The sequence below is a fragment of the Lithobates pipiens genome, unplaced genomic scaffold, assembly GCF_037356315.1.
Source record: "Lithobates pipiens isolate NorthernLeopardFrog02 unplaced genomic scaffold, aLitPip1_a1.2 Scaffold_19, whole genome shotgun sequence".
Lineage (NCBI taxonomy): Eukaryota > Metazoa > Chordata > Amphibia > Anura > Ranidae > Lithobates > Lithobates pipiens.
In genome coordinates, this window is record NW_027507764.1 from 35,382,678 (window position 1) to 35,410,368 (window position 27,691).

Sequence of the window (27,691 nt, forward strand, 5' to 3'; positions counted from 1 at the left end):
TGGGTGGAGAATATGAAACAAAAAAAAAAAAAAAAGGTAGCTGCTAGTTTTACATTTTCTATTGCACATCTTGTATATGTTCCAATTTTTGATTCTCAGAGGACTTCTTTTGGATCAACATGGGGGTTCAGGGTTCGAGGATGTGGGTTCTAATTGTATTTTTGGATTTTGGTTGAACTCAATAGACATGTTATGCCGCGTACACACGGGCGGACTGTATGGCGTACTTAGTATTTCGGATTTTTCTAAATTCTGTCCGTCGTACTTTGGTTTCAGCGGACAATCCGCTCGTCAGTAGGCTAGTTCGACGGACTAAGAATGGCGCATGCTCAGAAAGGATTTACATGGCGGAAGGTTGCATTGCTGTGTATTGGACTTCCTATTTCTAGTCCCGTCGTACGTGCTGTACACGTCATCGCGCAAGCTTTCGACGGACTGTTTGGGTATCCGTGTGTGGTCAAGTCCGTTCATTCGAAAGTATGACGGACTGTCCGTCGGATTGTACGACGGACTAAGTACGCCATACAGTCCGCCCGTGTGTACGCGGCATTAGACATGTGTCTTTTTTCAACCTATGTAACTTTCTAAATCCAAAGATGTCAAACGCTGAACTTTAAAGATCAAGAACTCAGAGTAGAGGATTTACTGACACAAGTCCTGAGGTCTCCCTCCTGTGCACCAAAACTAACCCCTCAATCTCCTTGTCTGCTGTAGTATTTACAGTACTAAAGAAGGTCCTGAGGACATTGTGTCTATTCTGATGTATATTAGATGATCCTAAAATTAGCATTTACTGATATAGATCCTGAGGTCCTTGACTCTGCTCTAGCACTTACTGATACAGATCCCAATGTCCATCTCAAGGTCCTTGTGTTGGCTCAAGGACTTTCCAATACAGATCCTGAGGTTTTTGTCTGTTCTAGGTTCTACTGATAATCGATCCCAAGGTCCTTGTCACCACTCTAGCACTTACTGATACAGATCCAAAAGGTCAATCTCAAGGTCCTCGGGTTGGCTCTAGGAATAATTACTGATATACTGTAGATCCTAAGGTCCTTGTCTATGCTCTAGCACTTACGGATACAGTTCCCAAGGTCCATTTCTAGGTTCTTATGCTGGCTCTAGGACTTTCCCATATAGATTCCAAGTTTTTTGTGTCTTACTGATGTAGATCCCAAGGTCCTTGCCTCTGGTCTAGAACTTACTGGTACAGATTTCAATGTCAAACTCAAGGTCCTTGTGTTGGCTCTAGGACTTTCCAATACAGATCCTGAAGTTTGTCTCTGTCATAGGTTCTGCTGATATAGACTCTGAGGTCGTTGTCTCTGCTCTAGCACTTACTGATACACATCTCAAGGTCATTAGGTTGGCTCTAGAAATAATCACTGATATACTGTAGATCCTGAGGTCCTTGTCTCTGCTCTAGCACTTACAGATACAGTTCCCAAGGTCCATTACTAGGTTCTTATGCTGGCTCTAGGACTTTCCAATAAAGATTCCAAGTTTTTTGTCTCCGTTATAGGTCTTACTGATATAGATCCTGAGGCCCTTGTCCCAGGTCTAGGATTTATGAAAATAGATCCCGAGGCCCTTGTCTCTGTTGTAGTAATTACTGATACAGATCCCAAGATCCATCTCAAGGTCCTTGTGTTGGCTCTAGGACTAAATTGCTGATATGGATCCTGAGGTCCTTGCCTCTGCTTTAGAGCTTACAGATACAGTTACCAAGGTCCATTGCAAGGTCCTTATGTTGGCTCTTGCACTTTACAAAATAGATCCCGAGGTTTTTCTGTCTGTTATAGGTCCTACTGATAAAGAGCCTGAGATCCTGGCCTCTGCAATACTACTTAATGATATATATTCTGAAGTCTTTGTCCAGGTCTAAGATTTACTAAAATAAATTCCGAGGTGCTTATCTACTTATCCCTAGAACTTACTGATCCAAATACCAAGGTTCTTCTTTTTGTTATAGGACATATTAATGTATGTCCTGAGGTCCTTGTCTCTGGTCTAGGACTTACTGATATGGATCCTGAGGTTTCTTGTCTCTGGTCTTACCAATATAGGTCGTGAGGCACTCGCCTTTGCTTTAGCACTTACTGATACAGAGCCCAAAGTTCATGTGTCTATTCTAGGTCTTACTGATATAGATTTTAAGTTTATTGTCTCCATTATCTGACTTACTTATCCAGATTTTGAGGTCTCCGTTATAGGACTTACTGATACATATCCTGAGGTCCTAGTACTTATTTTATACAGATCCCAAGGTTCTTGTTTCGGTTATGAGACTTACTGACATAAATCCTGGAGGACCTCGTCTCATGTCTAGGATTTACTGAAATAGATCTTGAGGTTTTTGTCTCTGCCCTAGCCCTTACTGATATAGATACTGAGGACCTTGCCTCTGATATAGGACTTATTGATATAGATCCTGGTTTCTTTTTCCTCTGGTGTGCGACTTACTAATATAGGTTCGGAGGTTCTTGGCTCTGCTCTAGGACTTGCTTATATAGATCCCAAGGTCCTTGTCCCCATTATAGGACTTACAGATATAGAGCATGAGGTCCTTGTCTTTGTCATAGGACTTACTGACATAGAGCCTGAGGTCCTTGTCTCTTCTATAGGACTTCTTTATATAGATCCTGACATCTTTGCCTCCAGGTCCAGGACTTGCCGATAAGATACCAAGGTTCTTGTTTCTGGTCTGACTTACGGATATAGATTTTGGGGTTCTTATCTCTGCACTAGGATTCACAGATATAGATCTTGAGGTCCTTTCTATTTGTACGATTTAGACTAGACTATGAAGTCCTTGCTTCTGCTCCAACACTTACTAGGCTTCCCATTTATTGCACACAGCTTTCAAATATTTAATTTTACCTTTTTATTTTTCTAATTTTGATTTGCACAGGTAAACTTTTCACTCACCCCTATATATAAATATTTGGCACAGGCCATGTGCTCTCTCTCTCTTCCCCTGGGTTGAGGCCTAGGGAGGTGCTGCTGGATGAAGCTCTGCTTTTTCCTGTTAGGCCCAATAGCATGTTTTTGGGCCTAACGTATGCTGAAGTGGTCCTGAAGCTGTCCTGCCTGGTCTGGAGGAAGCTGTGCTAAGGAAGAGACCCCTTGCTGGAGAGAACCAGGAAGGCGGCCGGTCTCTCAGAAGGGTCTGGTGACTCGCAAAATTTTGGGAAGGAGCTTGTTGTGTTGCCGATTCGGCTTAAAGGTTCGGACTCTGCGAAGCTGGACATTGATCTTGTCTACAAGTCTGCTACGTTATCTGGGACCCCTAACCCTCACCATCTTAACCGTTCTGCAATAAATAAATGATGAACGTGAATGGTACCCAATAACCATTTCTTGGTCTGCCCATTGGCCCTGGGGTGAAGTGCTGGCCCACCCCTGCCTCTGGAGGTGCTATCCTGCCTTTGGGGTGCCAGAGGGGTGCTACCCCAGATTGAAATACTCACTGATGCAGGTCTTCAGGTCTTTGGCCAAGGCCTGGTGAAGAGGGCAGAGACACTGGAACGCTCCTTCTGTGTTGTTGCAGTCATGTGAACAGCCCCCATTTTCGATCTTACACTCATCAAAGTCTGTGAGAAACAAAAGTTACACAGTCAATATCAAACAATGATTGGCCATGAATTTAATAACTGGCACATACAGGGACCGATTCTCTACCTGCACACTGACGGAGGTCCACGTGGAGCTGAAAGCCTACCCGACACGCACATTCATATGAGCCGTCTGTGTTCCTGCAGATCTGCTGACAGCCGCCATTTTCACTCTGACATTCATCAATATCTGACAAAAAAAAAAAAAAACACAAAAACACACAAGAATCAATCAGTAGCACAGCCACATACAAACTTTTTTTTTTTTTAAACTGGTGATATCATTAAGGGTTCTAGTTACAGAAATATTCACTGTAGAATTGTCTCAAGCTTTTGCATAACACGAATAATCGCCATATTGTGCCTAATATGTTTCTTTCCTGTAATTATCACCTCCATCTAGTGGCCATAGTGCAGTACTTTCCTGATTTGTGTATGTAGGGAATATACCACATTATGGCCACTAGATGGCCATAATTATATTGCATTGGCTTGTAAAATTACAGGAGGCAGAGATATTTCCATGGGTTTTCCTGCACACAGTTTCAACACAAAACTCCACAAAGTACCGATCATTAGTTTCCACCAAGATCTTCTCATACCTGTACAGTTCCTGCCATTTTCCTCCAGCTGGTACCCCGGGGGACACTGGCACTGGAAGCTTCCAGCCTGGTTCACACACAGATGCTCACAGTCACCGTTACTTAGAGAGCACTCGTCAATATCTGAAATATTAGAAATAGAAGGAATGAGTAGTTGGCAAAGATGGAGAGTTGTGGGATGGATAGAAGACGATGAGCGAGGACAAGTGAGGTGCGGATAGAAGACGATGAGCGAGGACAGGTGAGGTGCGGATAGAAGACGATGAGCGAGGACAGGTGAGGTGCGGATAGAAGACGATGAGCGAGGACAGGTGAGGTGCGGATAGAAGACGATGAGCGAGGACAGGTGAGGTGCAGGATGGACAGAGGATGATAAGTGAGGAAAGGTAAGGTGTGGATAGAGGATGATGAGTGAGGACAGGTGAGATGCGGATAGAGGTTAATAGGTAAGGACAAATGGGGTGTAGGCTGGATAGAGGATGATGAATGAGGACAGGTGAGGTGTGAAAAAAGGTTAATGGGTGACTACAGATGGGGTGTAGGATAGAGGATGATGAATGAGAACAGGTGAGGTGTGGATAGAGTATGATGAGCAAGGACATATGAGGAGTAGAATAGATAGCGGAGAACAAGTGAAAACAGGTGAGGAGTATGGTAACTAGAGAATGATGCATGAAGACCGGTGAAGTGTAGGAAAGACAGAGGAAAATAACAAAGACAAGTGAGGTGTAGGATAGATACAGTAGACAGAAGATGGTGAGTGAGGACAGGTGAGGTGTGGATAGAGGATGAGGAGTGAAGACAGGTGAGCTGTAGGACAGACAAAGGATAATGAGTGACATCAAATGGGTTGTAGTACGGACAAGTGAGGAGCAGGGTAGATAAAGGATGATGGGTGAAGACCGGTCAGGAGTAAGAGATAGAGGATAATAAGGGAAGACAAGCGATATGTAGAATAAGTAGTAGAGGATGATGAGTGAGGACCGGTGAGGTCTAAGGTAAGTAAAGGATGATGAGCAAGATCTAAGGTAAATTGAGGTCCAAGCTAAGTAAAGGATGATGAGTGAGGACAGGTGAGGTCTAAGGTAAGTAAAGGATGATGAGGGGGGGGGGGGGTCTAAGGTAAGTAGAGGATGAGTGAGGACAGGTGGGGTCTAAGGTAAGTAGAGTATGATAGGTGAGGTCTAAAAGGTAAGTAAAGGATGATGAGTGAGGACAGGGGAGGTTAAGGTAAGTAGCGAATGATGAGGGAGGACAGGTGAGGTCTAAGGTAAGTAGAGAATGATGAGTGAGGTCAGATAAAGTCTTAAGTAAGTAGAGGATAAGAAGTGAGGACAGGTGAAGTATAAAGGTAAGTAGAGGTTGATGAGTGAGGACAGGTGAGGTGCAGGATATATACATTATAATAAATCAGTAGAGGCTGGATAGGCATTAGATTCTTACCAAAGCAGGTGTGACCATCTCCATTGAACCCCTGATAACATTGGCAGAAATAAGATCCGATTACATTTCCACATCGAGCGTTCGTGTCACAGGTATTTTTACCAGAAGAACACTCGTTCTCATCTGTTTTATAATAAAGGCATTAGAACTATAGTATAATATTATCCATACAAACACACAGCTACCTCATCACAACTAGGACACCCACCTTCACAGAAAGTCCCATTTCCACGAAACCCTGCAGGACAGCCGCAGCGATAACTCCCAACCGTGTTTTCACAGACCCCAATCCCCGAACATATGGATGGATTGTCAGCACACTCGTCTAGATCTGTCAGTGAGCAACAGGTGGACAGTGTTATATATATATATATGAACCGCTGCTAAGAATTTATCATTTTCTTCCACAATTTTTACAGCAGCAGATGCAATTATAAATGCAGTAATACCTCAGATTGCGAGTAACGCGGTTTACGAGCGTTTTCGCAATACAAGCCTTTTTTTTTTATAACTACCGACTCGGTTTGAAGCCTCTGGAGTGTGCAGTACCGCATTTGGCCAGAGGTGCCGGTGACACTCAAACACTTTGTTCCCGAGTGTCTCCAAGCCTCTGAGTGTCTGAGTGCATCCAAGCGGCTCAGAGCTTCACCGAGTGTCTCTGGCACCCCCCACCTCTGGCCACATACGGTACTGCATACAATAGCAATCACCGTGGAACAAATTATCTGAGTTTCCATTGATTCCTATGGGGAAACACGCTTTGATATACGAGTGCTTTGGATTACAAGCTAATTATGCTCGTAATCCAAGGTACCACTGTATTTGTAGAGAATGTAGGGAGCAGTATTGAACTCAAACAATTTGGAGCTTAGCATCAATGCCAGGACAAGGTCATCAAGTACTCAGGGTGAAGCTGGCAGACCCTACCCCCATTCACTCCTGTGAGGAAGCCAGAGAATGAAGCAGCTGTAGTTCCCAGTGTACACCTCTCCACATGTCAACACTGCATCCCAGGCACGTGTCCCTTCTGCCCACCCCCCTTGTCCTGGACCTGCTCACCATTCTTCCACCTTCTATAGAAGACGATAACAGGTTGGGATTCTATGGAAAGATGTCCACTATTTCCAGGAGGTCCCTTGAACAAATATACATAGCTCCCAAGTGTCCCTGATTTGGAGCCCTCTGTCCCTCATTCCTCCTCATTTGTCCCTCATTTTGGTCTGATCTCTATAGTTGTATATAAAATGCACTTTTTATCTTTCAAAAAGTGTTTCCTAGTGCTAAACCTTTCATCTGATCTCTAAATTGCTGCATTTGTACATTTTAAAAGCCAAAATAAAAGGAATAGTAGTGGTAAAAAAAAAAAAAAAAAAAAAAAAAAAAAGGGGGGCGTGTCCTATACCTACATACATTTGCCAGTAGGTGTCCCACATTTCCATCTCAAAATGTTGGGAGGTATGAAATATATAGCACATTATTTAACACTATGCTGGGGGGGGGGGGGGGGGGAGGTGCTGGTCACTCACCGACACAAGAGAGTCCCAGTTCTCGAAATCCAGCATGGCAGCTGCAACGATAACTCCCCTCCGTGTTCACACACAGGTTGCCCAATTCCCGGCGGCATTTCTCCTCAAACGTGCACTCGTCAACATCTGTCCATATCACAACACATATTACAATTAGTCAGTCCGATTCCTAAACCACAAACCAAATAATTAGCCAGCCAATCATAATGAACAGTGAAATAGCAACCAACATGCCAAGACTTATCCTCATTGAATTCTGTATAAGGCTAGGTTCACACTATTGCGATGCGGGAACGCCGCGAATCCGCGGCGTTTTCCCGCATCGCTCACCTCCCGCCGGCAGTTCACACTGCCCTATGCGGACGGCTGGGGGTGTCAATGTTATGTTAATGACACCCCCAGATCCGTCGGCATATCGCAGTGCGATCTGCCGACTCGCACAGGAATCGGATCGCATGGTGTGAACCCCCATGCGATCCGATTCCGTTGCGGACCCAAAAAAGGGTCCTGTGCGAGTTTGCTGCGGGACAGCTGCGAGTTCAGCCATACTATCTGTATGGCTGAACTCGCAGTGCTACGGAGATCGGATGTGATTTGCTGTGCGAATCACATCCGGATCTCCCCCCGCAGCAGTGTGAACCCAGCCTAAAGCACAGCTGAAAAGTAATCATACTAAAGATGGAAACTGGAGACTAGAGCTCCACCTGCTGGCTGAAGAGAAATCAACATATTAATATGGATACTTCTACCTAACTAAAAATATAATATTATAATAATTGACTTGAACCCGATTGAACATCTCTGGAGAGATCTGAAAATGGCTGTGCCCTGACGCTCCCCATCCAACCTGATGGAGTTTGAGAGATCCTTCAAAGAAGAATGGGAGAACCTGCCCAAAAATAGGTGTGCCAGTCTTGGAACATCATACTCAAAATGACTTGAGGCTGTAATTGGTGCCAAAGGAGCTTCACCAAAGTATTGAGCAAAGGCTGTGATACTTCTGTACATGGGATAGTTTTCCTTTTTTATTTTTTAATAAATTTGCAAAGATTTCCAACAATCTTCTTTCACGTTATTATGGGGTATTGTTTGTAGAATTTTGAGGAAAAAAAATAATGAATTTAATCAATTTTGGAATAAGGCTGCAACACCGTGATTCTCAACCAGGATTCCATGGAACCCTAGGGTTCCTCCAGAGGTTGCTAGGGGTTCCTTCAGCATTGGGCAATTTCTGCCTCTCAGATAAGTTCCCACTGTTCCCAAGAGCCCATTGATCTTTTTTAGCCATCTGTAAGGAGGTAATTCTTCCCAATGACCACAAGTGTAAGGACCATTCTTCCCACTGACCATCACACTGATGTATAATTAATTGTAGATTTCACATTTTTAGCAGGGATGATCAGAGAACTATTTCAAGGGTTCCTCTGTGTTGAAAAGGTTGAGAAAGGCTGCTGTAACATAATAATATGTGGAAAAAGTGAAGCAATGTGAATACTTTCTGGATGCACTGTAGAAGCTTCTCCCATACAGTCACCAATTCCTCTTGGTACTTACCGACACATCTTTTACCTCCCAGAGAGAAAACAAAGCCGCCATCGCAGGTGCAGGTGAAGGAACCGATGGTGTTGTGGCAGGTGGAGTGGGGGGGACAGGCCTGCAGACCCGTCACCTCTGCCAGCTGGCACTCATCCACATCTGATGGAAGGAGGACACACAATGAGGCACTTCTATCTATTACATCTCAACACAGAGCTTGTAAACCCTTACATACCACTTTGACCTACAGGTAAGCCTAGATTAAGGCTTACCTGTAGGTCCAAGAAACATCTCCCAAACCTAAAAGGTTTAGGAGATATTTACAGAAATATCAGCCCCGCTGTCTACCGCACATGCGCATTACTTACTTGCGCCGGAGTGACGTCATCGCTGCTCACAGCGCCGGAGCCGCGATACCCGGAAGAAAGATGGACGCTTCGTGCAACAAGGGGACAGCGGTGACTTCGCTGGCTCCTGTGTCAGGTAAGGGACACATAATGGGCTACTATGTGATGCATAGTAGTCCATTATGCTTTACCTTTGCAGGGAAATAAAGAGGAAGTAAAACCCATCAGGGTTTACTTACTCTTTAAAGCGAGAGTTCCGCCGTTTTTTTTTTTTTTTAAAAGCCAGCAGCTACAAATACTGCAGCTGCTGACTGTTAAAATAAGGACACTTACCCGTCCAGCGCGCCCGCGATGTCGGCACCCGAAGCCGATCTCTTGATCGTCTCTCGGGTGCTGCCGCCGCCATCTTGGCTATGGGAAATCAGGAAGTGGAGCCTTGCAGCTTCATTTCCCGGTTCCCTACTGCGCATGCGCGAGTCTCGCTGCGCAATAAAGATGGTCCCCACTGTCTCTGGGATCCGTGTGTTTCCCAGCAGACAGCGGGGGACCAGCGGAAAGGGGCGTAGATTCTGCGGATATCTACGCCGGAAGTGGGTGCAGATACCTGTACTGTACAGGTACCTGCACCCCCCTCCCCCCTGAAAGGTGCCAATTGGGGCGCCGGAGGGGTTCCAATGAGCAGAAGTTCCACTTTAGGGTGGAGCTCCGCTTTAAGGCTGTATTAGCCAGGGTGCGGTCATTGTCCTACCCCTTTATAACTGCAGATCTCTCTCCCTCTTACCTGCTCAAAAAACAACATAAATAATATTTTCTTCAAGAAACCTTCCTGGAGACCTCTGTATAAAGAGATACAGGGGCTCCCAACACTATTGGTTACATTTAATGTTGCCAATTCCCTGTAGTGTTCTCATAAAAATCACTGGACAAATGGCTATAAGAAGTTCTCCCGCTGCTTATAAAAAGTGATCTCTTGGCGAATCTGGCACCGGGACCACTTTTAATCAGACGCCAAATCGCCCACTGTGTAAAAAATAAAAATAAATACTGGGGTTATGGCAGTTAGCTGCTGCCATAACAACAGTATACAACGTCAAAGTAATGACGTATATATATATATATACACACACACACACACACACACACACACACACATTGGGTAGTCCAGAAGAGGTAAAAAAACAAAACAAACACACAAACACACGGCGCTAACATAGGAAATTCATATAGTACTTAGCCCAATGTAGTGGCCAACTGCTGTATTTTTTTTTCTTTGAGTCAATGAAATTTATATAATACTTAGCCCCATCTAGTGGCCAACTGTGGTATGTTTGCGTTAAAATCAATTAAAAACCATTCGACCAGCACAAGAGATATTCTAATATACTTTTTTTTTTTTGCCCCCATCTAAGATCGTTTGATATCCATTGATACTGCCAGTAGATCCATTTTTGAAATTGCATAAAAAATATTTCATTTGTGATTAATTTTACAGTGAAATGTGGGTCGTGCATTTATTTTATTTACTTTTATAAATGCACGACCCACATTACACTGTAAAATGAATCACAAATGAAATAAATAATTTTTTATGCAATTTCAAAAATGGATCTATTGGCAGGATCAACGGGTACTAAAAACTATGTTAGAAGGACTAAAAAAAAAAAACCAAAAAAAGCTGCGTTTATTCTACGGACAGACTGAATCATTAAATATCCTTTTTTTTTTATTTTGTCCATAACTCCATAATAACTAAAGCTATAGCTCCAGGATAAGTAAATGTCACATCAAAATTCACAGTCAATAGAATTGAATAGTCAAGTTCTCCTCACCTTCACACCCCTGCGACCCTTTTAGAAAACCCAGATGACAGCGGCAAATGTAGGAACCAATAGTGTTGGTGCAGTTAGCATATAATCCACAAGGTGGCTCCACAGCTGCACATTCATTGACATCTGTAGAAAATGCAAGTTGATAGTTCACACACCAAAGACAACAAATAAATGAACCACTTAAGGACTGAAAAAAAATAAAAATAGGTATATTAATATAAAAAATTTTTTTTAATATATATATATATATATATAATTTTTTAATATATATATATATATATTTGGGGGCTCTAACACCCTAGAGAATAAAATATAGGTTGCAATACTTTGTCACACTGTATTTGCACAGCGGTCTTACAAGTGCACTTTTTTTTTTTTATAAAAAAAATAAAAAATTAAACACACAAAACACACACACACACACACACACACACACACACACAGTAAAAAGGTAGCCCAATTTTTTTTTATTTATTGTGAAAGATAACGTTACGAGGAGTAAATTGATACCCAACATGTCATGCTTCAAAATTTGCGCCCGGCGATAAACTTAGCCTTAAAAATCTCCATAGGCATTTAAAAAAAAAAAAAAAAATAATAATTCTACAGGTTGCACATTTTGAGTTACAGAGGAGGTCTAGGGCTAGAATTATTGTTCTACCAATCGCGGCGATACCTCACGTGTGGTTTGAACACAGTTTTCATATGCGGTCGCTACTCACGTGTGGGTTTGCTTCTGCACACGAGTTCGGAGGGAAGGGGCCCATTTAAAAAATAAAAATTCTTATTTTACCTTTTATTTTTACACTGGTCTTAATAAAAAAATTGTGTCACTTTCAATCCTATTACAAGGGATGTATACATCCCTTGTAATAGAAAAAAAAAGCATGACAGGACCTCCTAAATATGAGATCTGGGGGGGGGGGGGGGGGTCAAAAAGACCTCAGATCTCATATTTACACAAAAATGCAATAAAAAATAATTTTTTTTTTTTTTATGACAAAAGTTTAATTTTTGTTCCCCTTCTCATCTATTTTACCTTTTATTTTTACACTGGTCTTTTAAAAAAAAATAAAAAATAAAAATAAAATAAATTGTGTCACTTTTATTCCCATTACAAGGGATGTAAACATCCCTTGTAATAGAAAAAAAAAAAAAAAAGTATGGGCACAAGTGACGCTTTGATGATGCTTCCACCCTGCAATGGTATCGAGACGGGAGGGGGCCAACTTCCCCTCACTCATCTCCATACCCAGCAAGAACAAGGATCTGATCGCCGCCGACGGCTCCGGTAAATGGCAGAGGACACCGGAGCGTGGCGGGTGGGCCCCTCTCCCACTGCCGATAAAAGTGATCTTGAGGCGAATCCACCGCAGAGACCACTATTATCGGGAAACCGAACCACCGGTCGAAGAAGAGGATACCGGGCTTATGGCAGCTAGCTGCCGCCAAAACAAAGATATCCCTCTTCAAAGTTAGGACGTATATCGGCGTGCGGCGGTCCGGAAGTGGTTAATAGGATGTAAAAATACAATAAACACCATAAATGAAAACATATTGGCATAGCACTGACATACCGCAGTGCTGTACAGAGAACACTGAGCAAGTCACATCAGTCTCTGTAGCAGAGGAGCTTACACTCTAATGTTTCCCCCCGCAACCACACACTATTGGTATTATAATACATTTATATAGCTCTGACATATGCTGCGGTGCTGTATAGAGAACACTGAGCCAATCACATCAGTCTCTGTACCAGGGGAGCTTACACTCTAAACATCCCCCCAGAGTCAGACGCTATTATTATACATTTACCGTATAAAGCTCTGACATATACCACTCACAGTATGACTCAAACAATGTACTCACCTTCCTGATGATCAGTACTGGGAATGCTGATGACCTGCAATAAGTAGAAGGGGGGTCAGTACTGGAATGTCGTCTCATTTTAGAAATTATAATTGTAATTCTCAGTATCTGTTCTTATTCTGTATGCATGGACTGTGCACAGCACCACTTCTCTTGTCCTGTATGCCGGGTGTAATTCTCTGTATACAGGAGCATCTCAAAAAATTAGAATTTCATCATAAAGTACATTTCAGTAATTCAAATCAAAAAGTGAAACTCATTTTATATAGAACTGTTACACACACACAGAGATATTTTAAGCATTTCGTTCTTTTCATTTTGATGATAATGGCTTACAGCGAGTGACAACCCAAAATTTTGTATGTCAGAAAATTAGATTACTACATGAGACCTGAACATAAAGCTCATCCCTACACAAGACCAATAAAAAAAAAAAAAAAAAAAAAAGTCAGATTTTGTGCCATCCATGCCAATTCCATAACGCATGTGCTGCCTGCAGAGACAGTGCCACCCATGCTGCCAATGGCAGCATAACTGGCACTGTCTCTAAAGGCAGCACATGCGTTATGGCATTGGCAGCATGGGTGGCACTGTCACTGCAGGCAGCACATGCGTTATGGAATTGGCATGGTTGGCACTGCCTGCACCACATTATGGCATAGTGAAATTATAAAATAAAGAATGAGGTGCTATACATGTTCATATAAATGTATAGCGCCTTATTCTTTATTCTATATTTTCACACAGTTTAATGATTCACTTTAAAATTTCAGTCCAGCGCAGTCCATCCATCCATCCATCTTCTGTCTGCACTGAGGAGACACTGCGGGGAGCCCAGCGCCTGACGTTTCTTATATTAGGAGGGCGGGGCCACCCATCACCTGACCCCGCCCCCTCTGACAATAGCGAGAGAAGCCAGGGGCTCCCCAATGACTTTTTTTAACGCAGGTTTCCGTTACATCAGAGGGGGGGCGGGGTCACCCATACATCATTTTTATTTTTTTTATTTTTAATAAAGGAATTTTTCAAAAGTGTGTTTGTCTTATTTAACAATTTTTTACACTTTCTTTGTTAAATGGTAGGGGTACTTTTGCACCTCCTTACCATTTCAAAACAGGGGGGAGCCAGGATCTGGGGGTCCCCTTGTTAAAGGGGGCTTCCAGATTCTGATAAGCCCCCCGCCCGCAGACCCCCACAACCACCGGCCAGGGTTGTAGGGATGAGACCCTTGTCCCCATGAACACAGACCCCCAAAGCATCCTCCCAATGTTGAGGGCATGTGGTCTGGTACGGTTCAGGAGGGGGGGGGCGCTCTCTCGATTTGGGCGATATCTGCAGATGAGGTTGGTGATGTAGATAGGGGCGATGTTGTGGTTAGCATTTTGAATTTTATACGGTGGGGGAGGGGAAGCCAGTGAAGGGATTGGCAGAGGAGCAGCGGTCACAGATCAATCAGTGAGGTGTATTAGTCTAGCAGCATCATTCATAATAGACTGAAGGGGGGGGAAGCCTGCTTAAGGGCCATTAAGTAGAGAGTTGCAGTAGTCGAGGTGGCAAATAATCAAGGAGTAAATAAGTTGCTTTGTGGTGTCAGTCAGGAAGAGTCGAATTCTGGAGATGAAGGTGGCAGGATTTAGCCAGTGATTGGATGTGGGGGCTGAAGGAGAGGTCAGAGTCAAGGATTACACCCAGGACTCTGGCATGTGTGGAGGGACCAATGGTTGTGTTGTTGATATTAATGGTGAAGTCATGGGGGGGAGCGGGAAGGAGGAAATATTAAAAGCTTAGTTTTAGAAAGATTGAGTTTGAGGAAGTGGTGTGACATCCATACTGATATTCAGCAAGTTTGAGAACCACGAGGAGATCAAGGGGGCGAGTTGAGGAGTGGAGAGATAGATCTGGGTGTCATCGGCGTAGAGGTGGTTTTGGAAGCCATGGGAGGTTATCAACTGGCCCAGGGAAGAGGTATAGAGCGAGAATAGGAGGGGCCCCAAGGACAGAACCTTGGAGTACCCCAACAGAGGAAGAGGAGCGGAGGAGATGGAGTTGTAAGTGACACTGAAAGTGTGTTGAGATAGGTAGGAGGTGAACCAGGATAAAGCAGAATAACGGAGGCCAAGGGAGTATAGTTTGCCGAGGAGGAGAAAGTGGTCAACTGTGTCGAAGGCAGCAGAGAGGTCTAAGATTTTTTTAAGGGTAAAAGTTTGTCACCAATCTACAAGTGGGCGCAATTTTGAAGCGTTACATGTTGGGTATCAATTTACTCCGCATAAAATTATCTTTCAGAATATATATATATATATATATATATATATATATATATATATATATAAAAAAAAAAGCGCAAATACGGTGTGACAGAAAGAATTTCAACGGCCGCCATTTTATATATATTCTATATAGGTTCTAAGTAATTTTCTAGCAAAAAAAAAAAAACTGTTTTAACTTGTAAAACACCAAATTTTAGAAAGAGGCTTGGTCCTTAAAGCGGACCTCCACCCTGAAGTGGAAGTTCCGCTCATCTGATCCCTCCCTCCGTCCGGTGCCACAATTGGCACCTTTCAGGGGGGTGAAGTTACCTGGATAATCCAGGTATCTGCACCCACTTCCGGGACAAGACCGCCGCAGATGCCCCCCCCCCCCCCGTTGTGTTCTGGGAAACACACAGTTCCCAGGACACAGCGGGGACCAGTAGAGACGCGTAGCGCGACTCGCGCATGCGCAGTAGGAAACCGGGCAGTGAAGCCACAATGCTTCACTTCCCGATTCTCTGACAGAGGATGACGGCGGGGGCAGCAGAGAGACGAACAATTGCTCGTCATCTGCCGCCGACATCGCTGGACTCTGGGACAGGTGAGTGTCAAATTATTAAAAGTCAGCAGCTGCAATATTTGTAGCTGCTGGCTTTTAATATTTTTTTAAAAAAGGTGCAGCTCTTCTAACCACTTTAAGACCAGACCATTTTTTGCGATTCGGCACTGCGTCGCTTTAACTGACAATTGCGGTCGTACGACGTGGCTCCCAAACAAAAAATTTATGTCCTTTTTTTTCCACAAATAGATCTTTCTTTTGGTGGTATTTGATCACCTCTGCGGTTTTTATTTTTTGCACGATAAACAAAACAAAAAAAAAAAAAAAAAAAATTTTGAAAAAAAAACAAAACATTTTTTTACTTTTTGCTATAATAAATATCCCCCCCAAAAAATATATAAAAACACATTTTTTTTCAGTTTAGGCCGATACGTATCCTACATTTTTTTTTTCCAAAAATATCGCAATAAGCGATTGATTGGTGCAAAAGTTATAGCGTTTGCAAAATAGGGGATAGTTTTATAGCATTTTTATTCATTTATTTTTACTAGTAATGGCGGCGATCAGTGATTTTTATTGTGACTGCAACATTATGGCAGACACAGTGGACATTTTTGACACATTTTTGGGACCATTGTCATTTATACAGCAATCAGTGCTATACAAATGCACGGATTCCTAAATAACACTGGCAGCGAAGGGGTTAACCACTAGGTGGCAGTGTAGGGGTTAAGTGTGTCCTAGGGGCGTGTTTCTAACTGTGGGGGGGGGGGGGCGTGGCTGTGTTTTACAGATCACTGCTCCAATCACAGGGAGCAGAGATCAGTGTCACTTGTTGCTAGGCAGAACAGGGAGATGCTGTTTACATCGGCATCTGCCCGTGAGACGATCATGGGTATCCCCACGGCAATGGAGTCTGTGGGACCCGCGGTCGGACTCACGGGGGGTCCAGACCGGCATGCGTGCCCTCGATGGCACGACAGCAAATTCAAAGGGACGTACCTGTACGCTCATTTGCCTGTCCATGCCATTCTGCCTACGTACATCGTCGTGCGCAGGTCGGGAAGCGGTTAAACTTCACTTGCCATGCAGCAACCCACTACATTCATTTATTTTGCAGATGAGCTGAAGGCCGCTATCAAAGCAACCTGGGCTTCCATAACACCACAGCAGTGCCACAGGCTGATCACCTCCATGCCACGCCGCATTGATGCCGTAATTCATGCAAAAAAGGAGCCCCGACCAAGTACTGAGTGCATAATATACTGTACATGGACAGACTTTTCACGAAGCCAACATTTCTGTATTAAAAAGCCTTTTTTTTTTTATTGGTCTGATGAATATTCAAATTTTCTGAGATATTGAATTTTGGGTTGTCACCATAAACCATAATCAAAATTAAAAGAAAGAAATGCTTGAAATATATCACTCTGTGTGTAACAGATCTATATATAAAATATACGAGTTTCACGTTTTCGGTTGAATTAATAAAATTAATGAACTTTTTGAGGATATTCAAATTTTTGAGATGCTCCCATAGGTTCTTATTCTGTATGTATGGTTGATGCAAGGAGTGTGGCCACCTGAACCTCTACCCATTTCCTGCCAGTCTACTATTGGTTCACGGGGGGGGGGGGGGGGGGAACGGGACGACTCACTTTCTGATTGGGCGTTAGATATAGTGGACCCCTAGTATCCTGACCCCTCTCCAGTGGCCCCTGGTTGCGATGTCCAGTTTCTGCCCCCGATGTCAGAGGGTCGGTGTGCAGCTCGTTTCCAGGGTCCCGGGTCAAGGGCCGATTTCCATTGTCATTGGATTGCCTGGATGATTCATCCCTCTCCTGCTCTGTGGATCGATCGGATCCTCTGGGGATTATAGACCCTGATTGGATGTTATTGTCCTCCTCTAGGGCGGGGTCATTCTGGGCCACCGTCACCAGCAAGAAAAGCAGCAGGACTTGTAGAATCCTCTGGGGATTCCTCATATTGTTGTTGGAGAAATCCCTCAATACCGACATCCATACGATGGAGCTGGAGATCAGGACAGATTCCTCTTGAGATCCCTGTGGAGAGAGGGACAATACTTCTCATTATATAATATAGCACAAGCTTTTATTATATAGTAATTTTTTTTTCTCTTTGAAAATGTGTGCATATCCTCAGACTGTAGACTGCAGCTGCTGTTTAGCATTTCTGGTCCTCCATATTAGCCAGCAGGCAGCTGCGGTGCGTCCATAACGGCGGAGGGGCTGCCCCCTCTCTCCAGCCACCCCCTCTGTGACCAATAGATAGCTTCATGCATTGCATGAATCTATCCACGGCCGCCGCTGCCACCCCCTATTCAGGCGCCCGGAGCCTAAATTACAGCGGGAGTTGTCTTCGAAGCACCTGATTAGACCCTTAGGCTCTGACAGGCGTCAAAAAAGGTGTCCTACAAGCGCCATGCTTGGTGCTCGCAGTTCACCTAAGTGCATTAGGACAGCGAATGGTTATTCGCTGTCCTAACACTGAACCGCCTCTCCGCCAATCAGGTGCTCAGGTCTGTTATCCATTACTTGATTGGCTAAAAACGACAGGCGCTGCGATTGGATGCCCGACGGGAGAGGACAGGAGGAGACTAATGGAGGACACCGCTCACCGCTGTCATCCACTGCCCCACCGAGACAGGGTAAGTGCCGGGCAGACGACGAGCGGGCGGGTGGGGGGGGGGGGGGGTGGTCACAGCTGCAGCATTAGATGGGCACAGTGACAGCATTGGATGGCACAGCGGCAGCATCCGATGGGCACAGTGAGGCTGCAATTGATTCTCCCCCCCCCCCAAAAAAAAATATTTGAGCACCATCCGCCACTGCCAGCAGGTAAAGGTGTGTAAAAGAACACGTTCCTGGGAACCCTTTAGATTTGTATGTTCCAGGGAGGAAGATGGCCACTGTGTGATGTAGGCTTCAGCTATGCAATCTGCCCATCAGTTGCATGATTAAATGGAGCCGAAACTACCGGGGGGGGGGGGGGAGGGGTTGGAGTAGAATAATTCAATGCAAAATGATTTTAAACCACATAATTCAGCAGGGAGCACCTCTATTATTAAGGCTTAAAGGAGTTGTGAAGTCAGAAGGTTTTTTTATCCTAATACATTCTAAGCATTACTAAAAAAAAAAAAAGCCTTCTGTGTACAGCAGCCTCCCCAGCACCCCCTATTAGTTACCTGAGGTCGCTCTCTGTCCACCAATGTTTCAGCCACCTGAGATACTACTCCCCGATTGGCTGACACAGCAGCGGCGCCATTGGTTCCCACTGCTGTTAAAGTCAGCTAGCCAATCAGGGAAGAGAGGGGGCAGGGCTCCATGTATGAATGGACACAGGAAGCTTTGACTCAGGTCGGGGGCCCCCATATTAAGCTGCTTGCTGTGGGGGCACTGAACAGGAGGGAGGGGCCAGGAGCAGTGAAGAGGGACCCAAAAAGAGGAGGATCCGGGCTGCTCTGTGCAAATCCACTGCAACAGAGGAGGTACAGGGAGAAAAAAAAAAAAAAAAAGTGTATTTATTCAGCCACCAATTGTGTAAGTTCTCCCACTTAAAAAGATGAGCGAGGCCTGTAATTGTCATCATAGGTATCACCTCAACTATGAGAGACAAAATGTGGAACATTGTCTGATTTTTGAAATAATTTATTTGCAAATTATGGTGGAAAATAAGTATTTGGTCACCTACAAACAAGCAAGATTTCTGGCTCTCATAGACCTGTATCTTCTATAAGAGGCTCCTCTCTCCTCCACTCATTACCTGTATTAATGGCACCTGTTTGAACTTGTTATCAGTATAAAAGACACCCGTCCACAATCTCAAACAGTCACACTCCAAACTCCACTATGGTGAAGACCAAAGAGCTGTTGAAGGACACCAGAAACAAAATTGTAGACCTGCACCAGGCTGGGAAGACTGAATCTGCAATAGAACAGCAGCTTGGTGTGAAGAGATCAACTGTAGGAGCAATAATTAGAAAATGGAAGACATACAAGACCACTGATAATCTCCCTCGATCTGGGGCTCCACGCAAGATCTTACCCCATGGGGTCAAAATGATCACAAGAACGGTGAGCAAAAAATCCCAGAACCACACGGGGGGGACCTAGTGAATGACCTGCAGAGAGCTGGGACCAACGTAACAAAGGCTACCATCAGTAACACACTATGCTGCCAAGGACTCAGATCCTGCAGTGCCAGACGTGTCCAGCTTGCTTAACCACTTTCAGACCGGACCATTTTGCTGGTAAATGACCAGAGGTCTTTTTACAATTTGGCACTGCGCTGCTTTAACTGGTAATTGCGCGGTCATGCAATGTTGTACCCAAACAAAATTTGCGTCCTTTTCTTCCCACAAACAGAGCTTTCTTTTGATGGTATTTGATTGCCTCTGCGATTTTTATTTTTTGCGATATAAACGTAAAAAGACCGCAAATTTTGAAAAAAAATGATATTTTCTACTTTTTGTTATTAGAAAAATCCAATAAACTCAATTTTAGTCATACATTTAGGCCAAAATGTATTCAGCCACATGTCTTTGGTAAAAAAAAAGTCAATAATTGTATATTTATTGGTTTGCGCAAAAGTTGTCACATCTACAAACTAAGGTACGTTTTCTGGAATTTACGCAGCTTTTAGTTTATGACTGCCTATCTCATTTCTTGAGGTGCTAAAATGGCAGGGCAGTACAAAACCCCCCCAAATGACCCCATTTTGGAAAGTAGACCCCCTGAGGAAATTGATAAGTGGCATGTTGAGCCCATCGAATATTTTATTTTTTTGCCTCAAGCGATTGAATAATGACAAAAAAAAATTTTTTTTTTTTTTTTTACACAAAGTTGTCACTAAATGATATATTGCTCACACATGCTATGGGCATATGTGAAATGACACCCCAAAATAAATTCTGCTGCTTCTCCTGAGTACGGGGATACCACATATGTGGGACTTTTTGGGAGCCTAGCCGCGTACGGGGCCCCGAAAACCAAGCACCGCCTTCAGGCTTTCTAAGGGCGTACATTTTTGATTTCACTTCTCACTACCTATTACAGTTTTGAAGGCCATAAAATGCCAAGATGGCACAAAACCCCCACAAATGACCCCATTTTAGAAAGTAGACACCCCAAGCTATTTGCTGAGAGGCATTTTGAGTCCATGGAATATTTTATATTTTGCCACAAGTTGCGGGAAAATTACAAACTTTAATTTATTTTAATTTTTTTTTCACAAAGTTGTCACTAAATGATATATTGCTCACACATGCTATGGGCATATGTGAAATGACACCCCAAAATAAATTCTGCTGCTTCTCCTGAGTACGGGGATACCACATATGTGGGACTTTTTGGGAGCCTAGCCGCGTACGGGGCCCCGAAAACCAAGCACCGCCTTCAGGTTTTCTAAGGGCGTAAATATTTGACTTCACTCCTCACTACCTATTACAGTTTTGAAGGCCATAAAATGCCAAGATGGCACAAAACCCCCACAAATGACCCCATTTTAGAAAGTAGACACCCCAAGCTATTTGCTGAGAGGCATGTTGAGTCCATGGAATATTTTATATTTTGCCACAAGTTGCGGGAAAATTACAAACTTTTTTTTTTTTTTCACAAAGTTGTCACTAAATGATATATTGCTCACGCATGCCATGGGCATATGTGAAATGACACCCCAAAATAAATTCTGCTGCTTCTCCTGAGTACGGGGATACCACATATGTGGGACTTTTTGGGAGCCTAGCCGCGTACGGGGCCCCGAAAACCAAGCACCGCCTTCAGGCTTTCTAAGGGCGTTACAGTTTTGAAGGCCATAAAATGCCAAGATGGCACAAACCCCCCCCAAATGACCCCATTTTGGAAAGTAGACACCCCTAAATTTAGGGGTACACTAGTGAGACTAGGTAATAAATGGCGGGTGCCCTGAAACTATAAAAAAATAACTAACCAACCAGCGTCACCTGTAACAGTTATATGGTGATCACTGGTGAAAGGGTTAACTAGGGGGCAATCAGGGGGCTTTATGCGGTAGTATATGGGGGTCCCTGGCGCTATAAAAAGCTGCGGCGAACCTAAATACCTACCTGCCTAACTAGCGTCACCTGTGACACTAATACAGCGATCAGAAAAACGATCGCTTATTAGGCTGGGTTCACACTGGAGCGATGCGGGAACGCCACGAATCCGCGGCGGGTTCCCGCATCGCATGCCTCCCGGCGGCAGTTCACACTGCCCTATGCGAACTGCTGGGAGTGTCAGTGAAATGTTACTGACACCCCCAGATCAGTTCGCATATCGCAGTGCGATCTGCAAACTCGGATCGCATGGTGTGAACACCCATGCGATCCGATTCTGCTGCGGGCCAAAAAAAGGGTCCCGTGTGAATTTGCGGCGGGTGCGATGCGAATTCAGCCATACTATCTGTATGGCTGAACTCGAATCGCACAGAGATCGGATGTGATTTGCACTGCAGTGCGGTGCGAATCACATTCGTTCTCATAAACCGCTGCAATGTGAACCCAGCCTTAGTGACACTGGCGACGGGGGGTGATCACGGGGTTAAACCTTTATTGGGGGGGTTAGGGGGGTACATTAGAACTAAAGGGGGCTAACCCTAACTGCCCTAACAGTTATTACAGTCACAAATGACACCAATGCAAAAAAAAAAAAAAAAAAAAAAAAAAAAAAACGACATTGGTGTCACTGTGACTGGGGGGCAGGGGTAATTGGGGGGGTGATCGGGGGGGTGTGAATGTGCCTGGCATGTTCTACTTGTAGTGTCGTGTTGGTGCAACTCACCGATCCTCTCTCCTCGGTGTCGGAACGAAAAATACCGACACGGAGGAGAGATTACATCACTTCCTCTCCTGTGTTTACATTACAGGAGAGGAAGTGATGTGACGAAGGATTTCTATTCGTCGGGAGCGATCGCAAGGGGGTGGCCATGAATGAATGGCCGCCCCCTCATCCCGGATCGCTCCCGAACGAATACCGACCGCCGCAGGCACCGGGCGGGGGCCCGATCGGGCCCCCGACCCGCGGGAAGGCAGGGACGTACATGTAAGCCCTTATGCCTGCCCGTGCCATTCTGTCGACGTACATCGTCGTGCGGCGTTCGGGAAGTGGTTAAGCCAGTACATGTCCAGGCCCGTCTGAGGTTTGCTAGAGAGCATTTGGATGATGCAGAAGAGGACTGGGAGAATGTCATATGGTCAGATGGAACCAAAGTAGAACTGTTTGGTAGAAACACAACTCGTCGTGTTTGGAGGAGAGAGAATGCAGAGTTGCAACCAAAGAACACCATACCTACTGTGAAGCATGGGGGTGGCAACATCATGCTTTGGGGTTGTTTCTTTGCAAAGGCAACAGGACGGCTGATCCGTGTACATGAAAGAATGAAAGGGGCACATGTATCATGAGATTTTGAGTGCAAACCTCCTCCCATCAGCAAGGGCATTGAAGATGAGACGTGGCTGGGTCTTTCAGCATGACAATGATCCCAAACACACCACCCGGGCAATGAAGGAGCGGCTTCGTAAGAACCATTTCGAGGTCCTGGAGTGGCCTAGCCAGTCTCCAGATCAACCCCATAGAAAACCTTTGGAGGGAGTTGAAAGTCCATGTTGCCCAGCGACAACCCCAAAACATCACTGCTCTAGAGGAGATCTGCATGGAGGCCAACATACCAGCAACAGTGTGTGACAACCTTGTGAAGACTTACCGAAAACGTTTGTTATATATCCTTTCTTGGCAATGACTGAGGTCAAAGTATTGAGATGAACTTTTGATATAAATAAATACTTATTTTTCCACCATAATTTGCTAATTCTTTCCAAAAATCCAGACAGACAATCACATTGTCTGTCTGATGTTTCCACATTTTGTCTCATAGTTGAGGTGATACCTATGATGACAATTACAGGCCTCGCTCATCTTTTTAAGTGGGAGAACTTGCACAATTGGCAGCTGACTTTTTTGCCCCACTGTATGTATAACATGGAAACAAAGAAGAATGGCGGCACATCCGGAATTAAAAAAAGAATTGAAAGTTTATAAAATCAAGCGGACGTGACAAACATCAATCCAAAAAAAGATGCTCAGTGGACGCGTTTCACACAGACGTGCTTACTCATCACTGGAGTACCCCCCAAATGCAAATATTCATTTGTAGCAAAAAGTGCATGGAAGAGACCAATCGGGAGCCCAGAGTCACAAAACCTTCACCTAGTCTCCAAATGGCTAAACATGGATCAATTAACAGCAAATGAAACACAGCCGTGCACAAGAAAACTCCAACATTGCAATGTGAAGATAAACAAATAAATAAAAAAAAATATGCATACAAATGAAGAAAATGCGTGAAAAAACTTAAAGCGAAGTTCCACCCAAAAGTGGCACTTCCGCTGCCACAATTGGTAACAGGTATCCTGTTCCTGCTTCCGGGAGTCCGGGCCGCGGCCTGTGACGTTACCGCGGGGCTCCCTCCTCCTCCCCGTCACCGGCCAGTAGGAGAGAGGAGCGGGGCCTCATGCATGCGCAATAGGGTTCCCGGTGTGAAGCCGTAAGGCTACACTGCCAGGTACCCTTACCTTCAATGGCGGCGGCAGCATCCGACAGCTGATGGCAACATCAGCTGCGATGCCGACATCGCTAGACTTAAACAAGGAAAGCTCTATTTGTGGGGGGGGGGGGGGGAAAGGAGGATGTTGATTTTGTTTGGGTACAGCGTCGCACGACCACCCAATTGTCAGCTAAAGTGACCGCAAAAAATGCTCTGGTCTGGAAGGGGCTGAAGTGTATAAAGCAAAAAAAAATTGAAAATGCACGATGGCTTTTAGGCTCCGTGCACACTGGACGTTAAAACAACATTATAAAAACACCAGTAGCTTTGCAGTGAGTTTTTCATAGTTTATTAGCCTTTTTTAGCGGTTTTCCGCTTTTATTTTTTATTTTATTTTTACACTTTCAATGGATCAAAAACCATTAAAAAACGCTGGTGAGCGAAGTTTGAGTATTTAAAGCGACGTTTATCAGCGTTAGAGCATTTTTACAGCAAAAAACCATCTCTCGGAACCCACTAGTTTTAGTTTTTTTTTTTTTTTTTTTTTTTTACCGCTCAAAAAAAAAAAAAAAACGGCACAGCCCAAAACTGCTGATAACAGCCTATGTGTGCATGGACACGTAGGATAACATGGAGAGTTTAAGGATTGTAGAAAAATAAATAAATAAAAAAACGTCCAAAAACAGCTGCTGTAAAAAATGTCAAAAAACGTCCAGTGTGCACAAGGCCTTATAAAGGATTATTTTTTAAATAATAAACAAGTTACACTTACCTGCTCTTGCAAGGGCACCTACATTAGTGACCCTAGCTCCAATACACATACACACAAACACCCCCCCCCCCTCCCCCCGGAGCGCTATAGCATCTATCTGCTCATTGGCTTTGACCGACAGCAGCAAGAGCCAATAAGAAGAAAGCAGAGCTGCACACAGAAGGTTTTATGCTTTAATGCAGAGAGTGTAGAAAAAAAAAATAAAAAAAAAAAAAAACACCCTTTAAAAACAACTTTAATCCCCTTCATCCTTTATCCTCTTACTCCAACTTTCAGATGTTTCCATCTCCCCACAGGGGGCCCCATTATTATCCCAGATGCTGAACAGACGAATAAGGGCCATGGAGCTAATAGGAGAGAATTCTCCACCGGCCCGGACCCATTGCATATCTCGCTTCAACTAAGCTGCAGCCAATCACTGGAGAGCAAGCGACCATTGTTGGTCACAAAATCCTATACCTGTACACACAGTCAGAAATTCCTACGGAAAATGTCCGATCAGATTATATTGTCGGAAAATCTGATAGAGGCCCACGCACTATCGGACTTTCTCTGTTGGAAACTCAGACGGAAAAAATTTGAGAGCAGGATCTAAAAAAAATAAAAAAATAAAAATAAAAATTCAGGACAAAAAAAAAAAAAAAAAAAAAAAAGAACGATCTGACTTTTTCCGATCGTTTGTAGAGAATTCCAAATGGACAAAGTGCCACGCATGCTCAGATCAAAGCTATTGGCCTCTACGTAGCCTTGTCATACGCAACGAACGCCACCACGTTCCAAACGATCGGATTTTCCGTCTGAAAAAAAAATAAATAAAATCAGACGGATTTTGTGGTCGGAATGTCCGAGCGTGTGTACAAGGGCATTACACATCTCTGCTCTATACTATAACATGAGATGGGACGGAGGTGGGCACAGGGTTAGCCCAAGGGGGCATCAAGAAGGAAAAAACGGTGAAGAAAGTGATATAAATAGATCTAACCAATGAAATATCACCAACCTAGAAAGGAGAGGTCACATCACGGGACAGCGAGGGGCCCCGATTCCAGAAGGGCCACGGAACACATACAGTACAACTTCCTCCTCTGAGACGCAACCCCCCCCGCAATCATCCCGGGAGAGCAGAACACAGAAGGATGTAATTATAGAAGAAAGGGAAAAAATGTGAGGGGAGAGCCGGGGGGCTCAGAGACCTCCCACCCAATCCAATGCACAGAACCAACATCTGTACTGTATATGGATAGGACACCAATACCGGGACACCGACTTCTCCTAATACACAGATACTGGGACACCGACCTCTCCTCTCCTAATACACAGATACCGGGACACCGACCTCTCCTAATACACAGATATCAGGACACACACCGACCTCTCCTCTCCTAATACACATATCAGGACACACCGACCTCTCCTCTCCTAATACACAGATATCAGGACACACACCGACCTCTCCTCTCCTAATACACAGATATCAGGACACACCGACCTCTCCTCTCCTAATACACAGATATCAGGACACACCGACCTCTCCTCTCCTAATACACAGATATCAGGACACACCGACCTCTCCTCTCCTAATACACAGATATCAGGACACACCGACCTCTCCTCTCCTAATACACAGATATCAGGACACACCGACCTCTCCTCTCCTCCTTTGAGTTGCTCTCCCTCTGTAGGTTTGGTGCTCCCGGTGAGTTGGATGTCGGTAATGTAGAGTCTACACTTTGTTCTTCTCGCATCCTATCCGGTTGGAAGTGGCAGATGTGTCCCCTCAGGGCCTGGAGAAGCTCACCAATCATCTCTAAGAGGGGGAACCAAAAAAAGATTGTTATCTGCAGAAGCATCAGGAAATACAGATTCTTTCCCAGGACCTTCTCTGCTTCCATCTCCCCCTTCAGAGGGGTCTCTGATGTCCAGCATATGTCTAGCTTTTCTACACTGCATAGAGAGATAGATATATATTTATATGATATAGATATATTTTTGGGTGGGTTACTTCAAAATGTTCCTGCGGTTCTCAATGTAGAGATCAGTGTCAAGGTGGACTCCCGAAATTCCACCAATATCCAATAGAAAAAACGACGGGACGCGTTCTCCAATTCAGAATGTATTTTATATCAAATGCTCTTCAAGGCATGAAATTATTACATGCCTTGAAGAGCATTTTGATATAAATACATTTTGCATTGGAGAACGTGTCCCGTTTTTTCTATTGGATATTGGTGGAATTTCGGGAGTCCACCTTGACACTGATCTCTACATTGAGAGCTGGAGGATAGAGAAAAAAAATAAAAAAATGTATTTAATTTTTTCTATCTATCATATCTATCAATCTATCAGATAGATCTATCATATCTATCTCCCCCACATACATACAACCATTGCACTATTATTACTATATACCCCCTTGGCATTTTACCTAATTTTGTTACAGCCTTTAGTTAAAATTTTTTAAATCTAAATTATATGTGATGGATCAGAACACAATAGTCTAAGTTGGTGAAGCAAAATTAGAAAAATATATACAAAAAAATAAAAAATAAAAAAATAATTCAGAAATAAAAAAATAAAAATAAATAAACGATAATTGTCATGTGCGTATGCAGGGGTGTTGCTAGGTGGCAAAAAGACCAGGGGATTCAGCCCGAAATCAGAAGCCCAGCACCGGGGCGGAAACTCTGCGGTACGCCAGGGGCGGAAACTCTGCGGTACGCCAGGGGCGGAAACTCTGCGGTACGCCAGGGGCGGAAACTCCG

The 27,691-nt window shown here is 44.1% G+C and overlaps 1 protein-coding gene across 2 annotated transcripts in view; it reads right to left on the minus strand.

The window, feature by feature from the left end:
• LOC143995894 (uncharacterized) overlaps positions 1 to 26,735 on the minus strand; it is a 52,598-nt gene extending 25,863 nt beyond the window's left edge. The window contains exons 1-11 of one of the 2 annotated variants that reach the window (XM_077490642.1): positions 26,575 to 26,735; positions 17,236 to 17,640; positions 12,767 to 12,800; positions 10,898 to 11,020; positions 8,740 to 8,880; positions 7,186 to 7,311; positions 5,868 to 5,990; positions 5,660 to 5,782; positions 4,217 to 4,339; positions 3,682 to 3,804; positions 3,471 to 3,593 (exon numbers count right to left, since the gene is read on the minus strand). In XM_077490642.1, coding sequence (XP_077346768.1) covers positions 3,471 to 3,593; positions 3,682 to 3,804; positions 4,217 to 4,339; positions 5,660 to 5,782; positions 5,868 to 5,990; positions 7,186 to 7,311; positions 8,740 to 8,880; positions 10,898 to 11,020; positions 12,767 to 12,800; positions 17,236 to 17,595 — 1,399 coding nt within the window. In that variant the 5' untranslated portion in view covers positions 17,596 to 17,640; positions 26,575 to 26,735. Of the gene's footprint in view, positions 1 to 3,470; positions 3,594 to 3,681; positions 3,805 to 4,216; positions 4,340 to 5,659; positions 5,783 to 5,867; positions 5,991 to 7,185; positions 7,312 to 8,739; positions 8,881 to 10,897; positions 11,021 to 12,766; positions 12,801 to 17,235; positions 17,641 to 25,929; positions 26,022 to 26,574 lie in introns of those variants that run through there. The other variant, XM_077490643.1, reaches the window with a different exon arrangement.
• Positions 26,736 to 27,691: the final 956 nt, after the last annotated feature.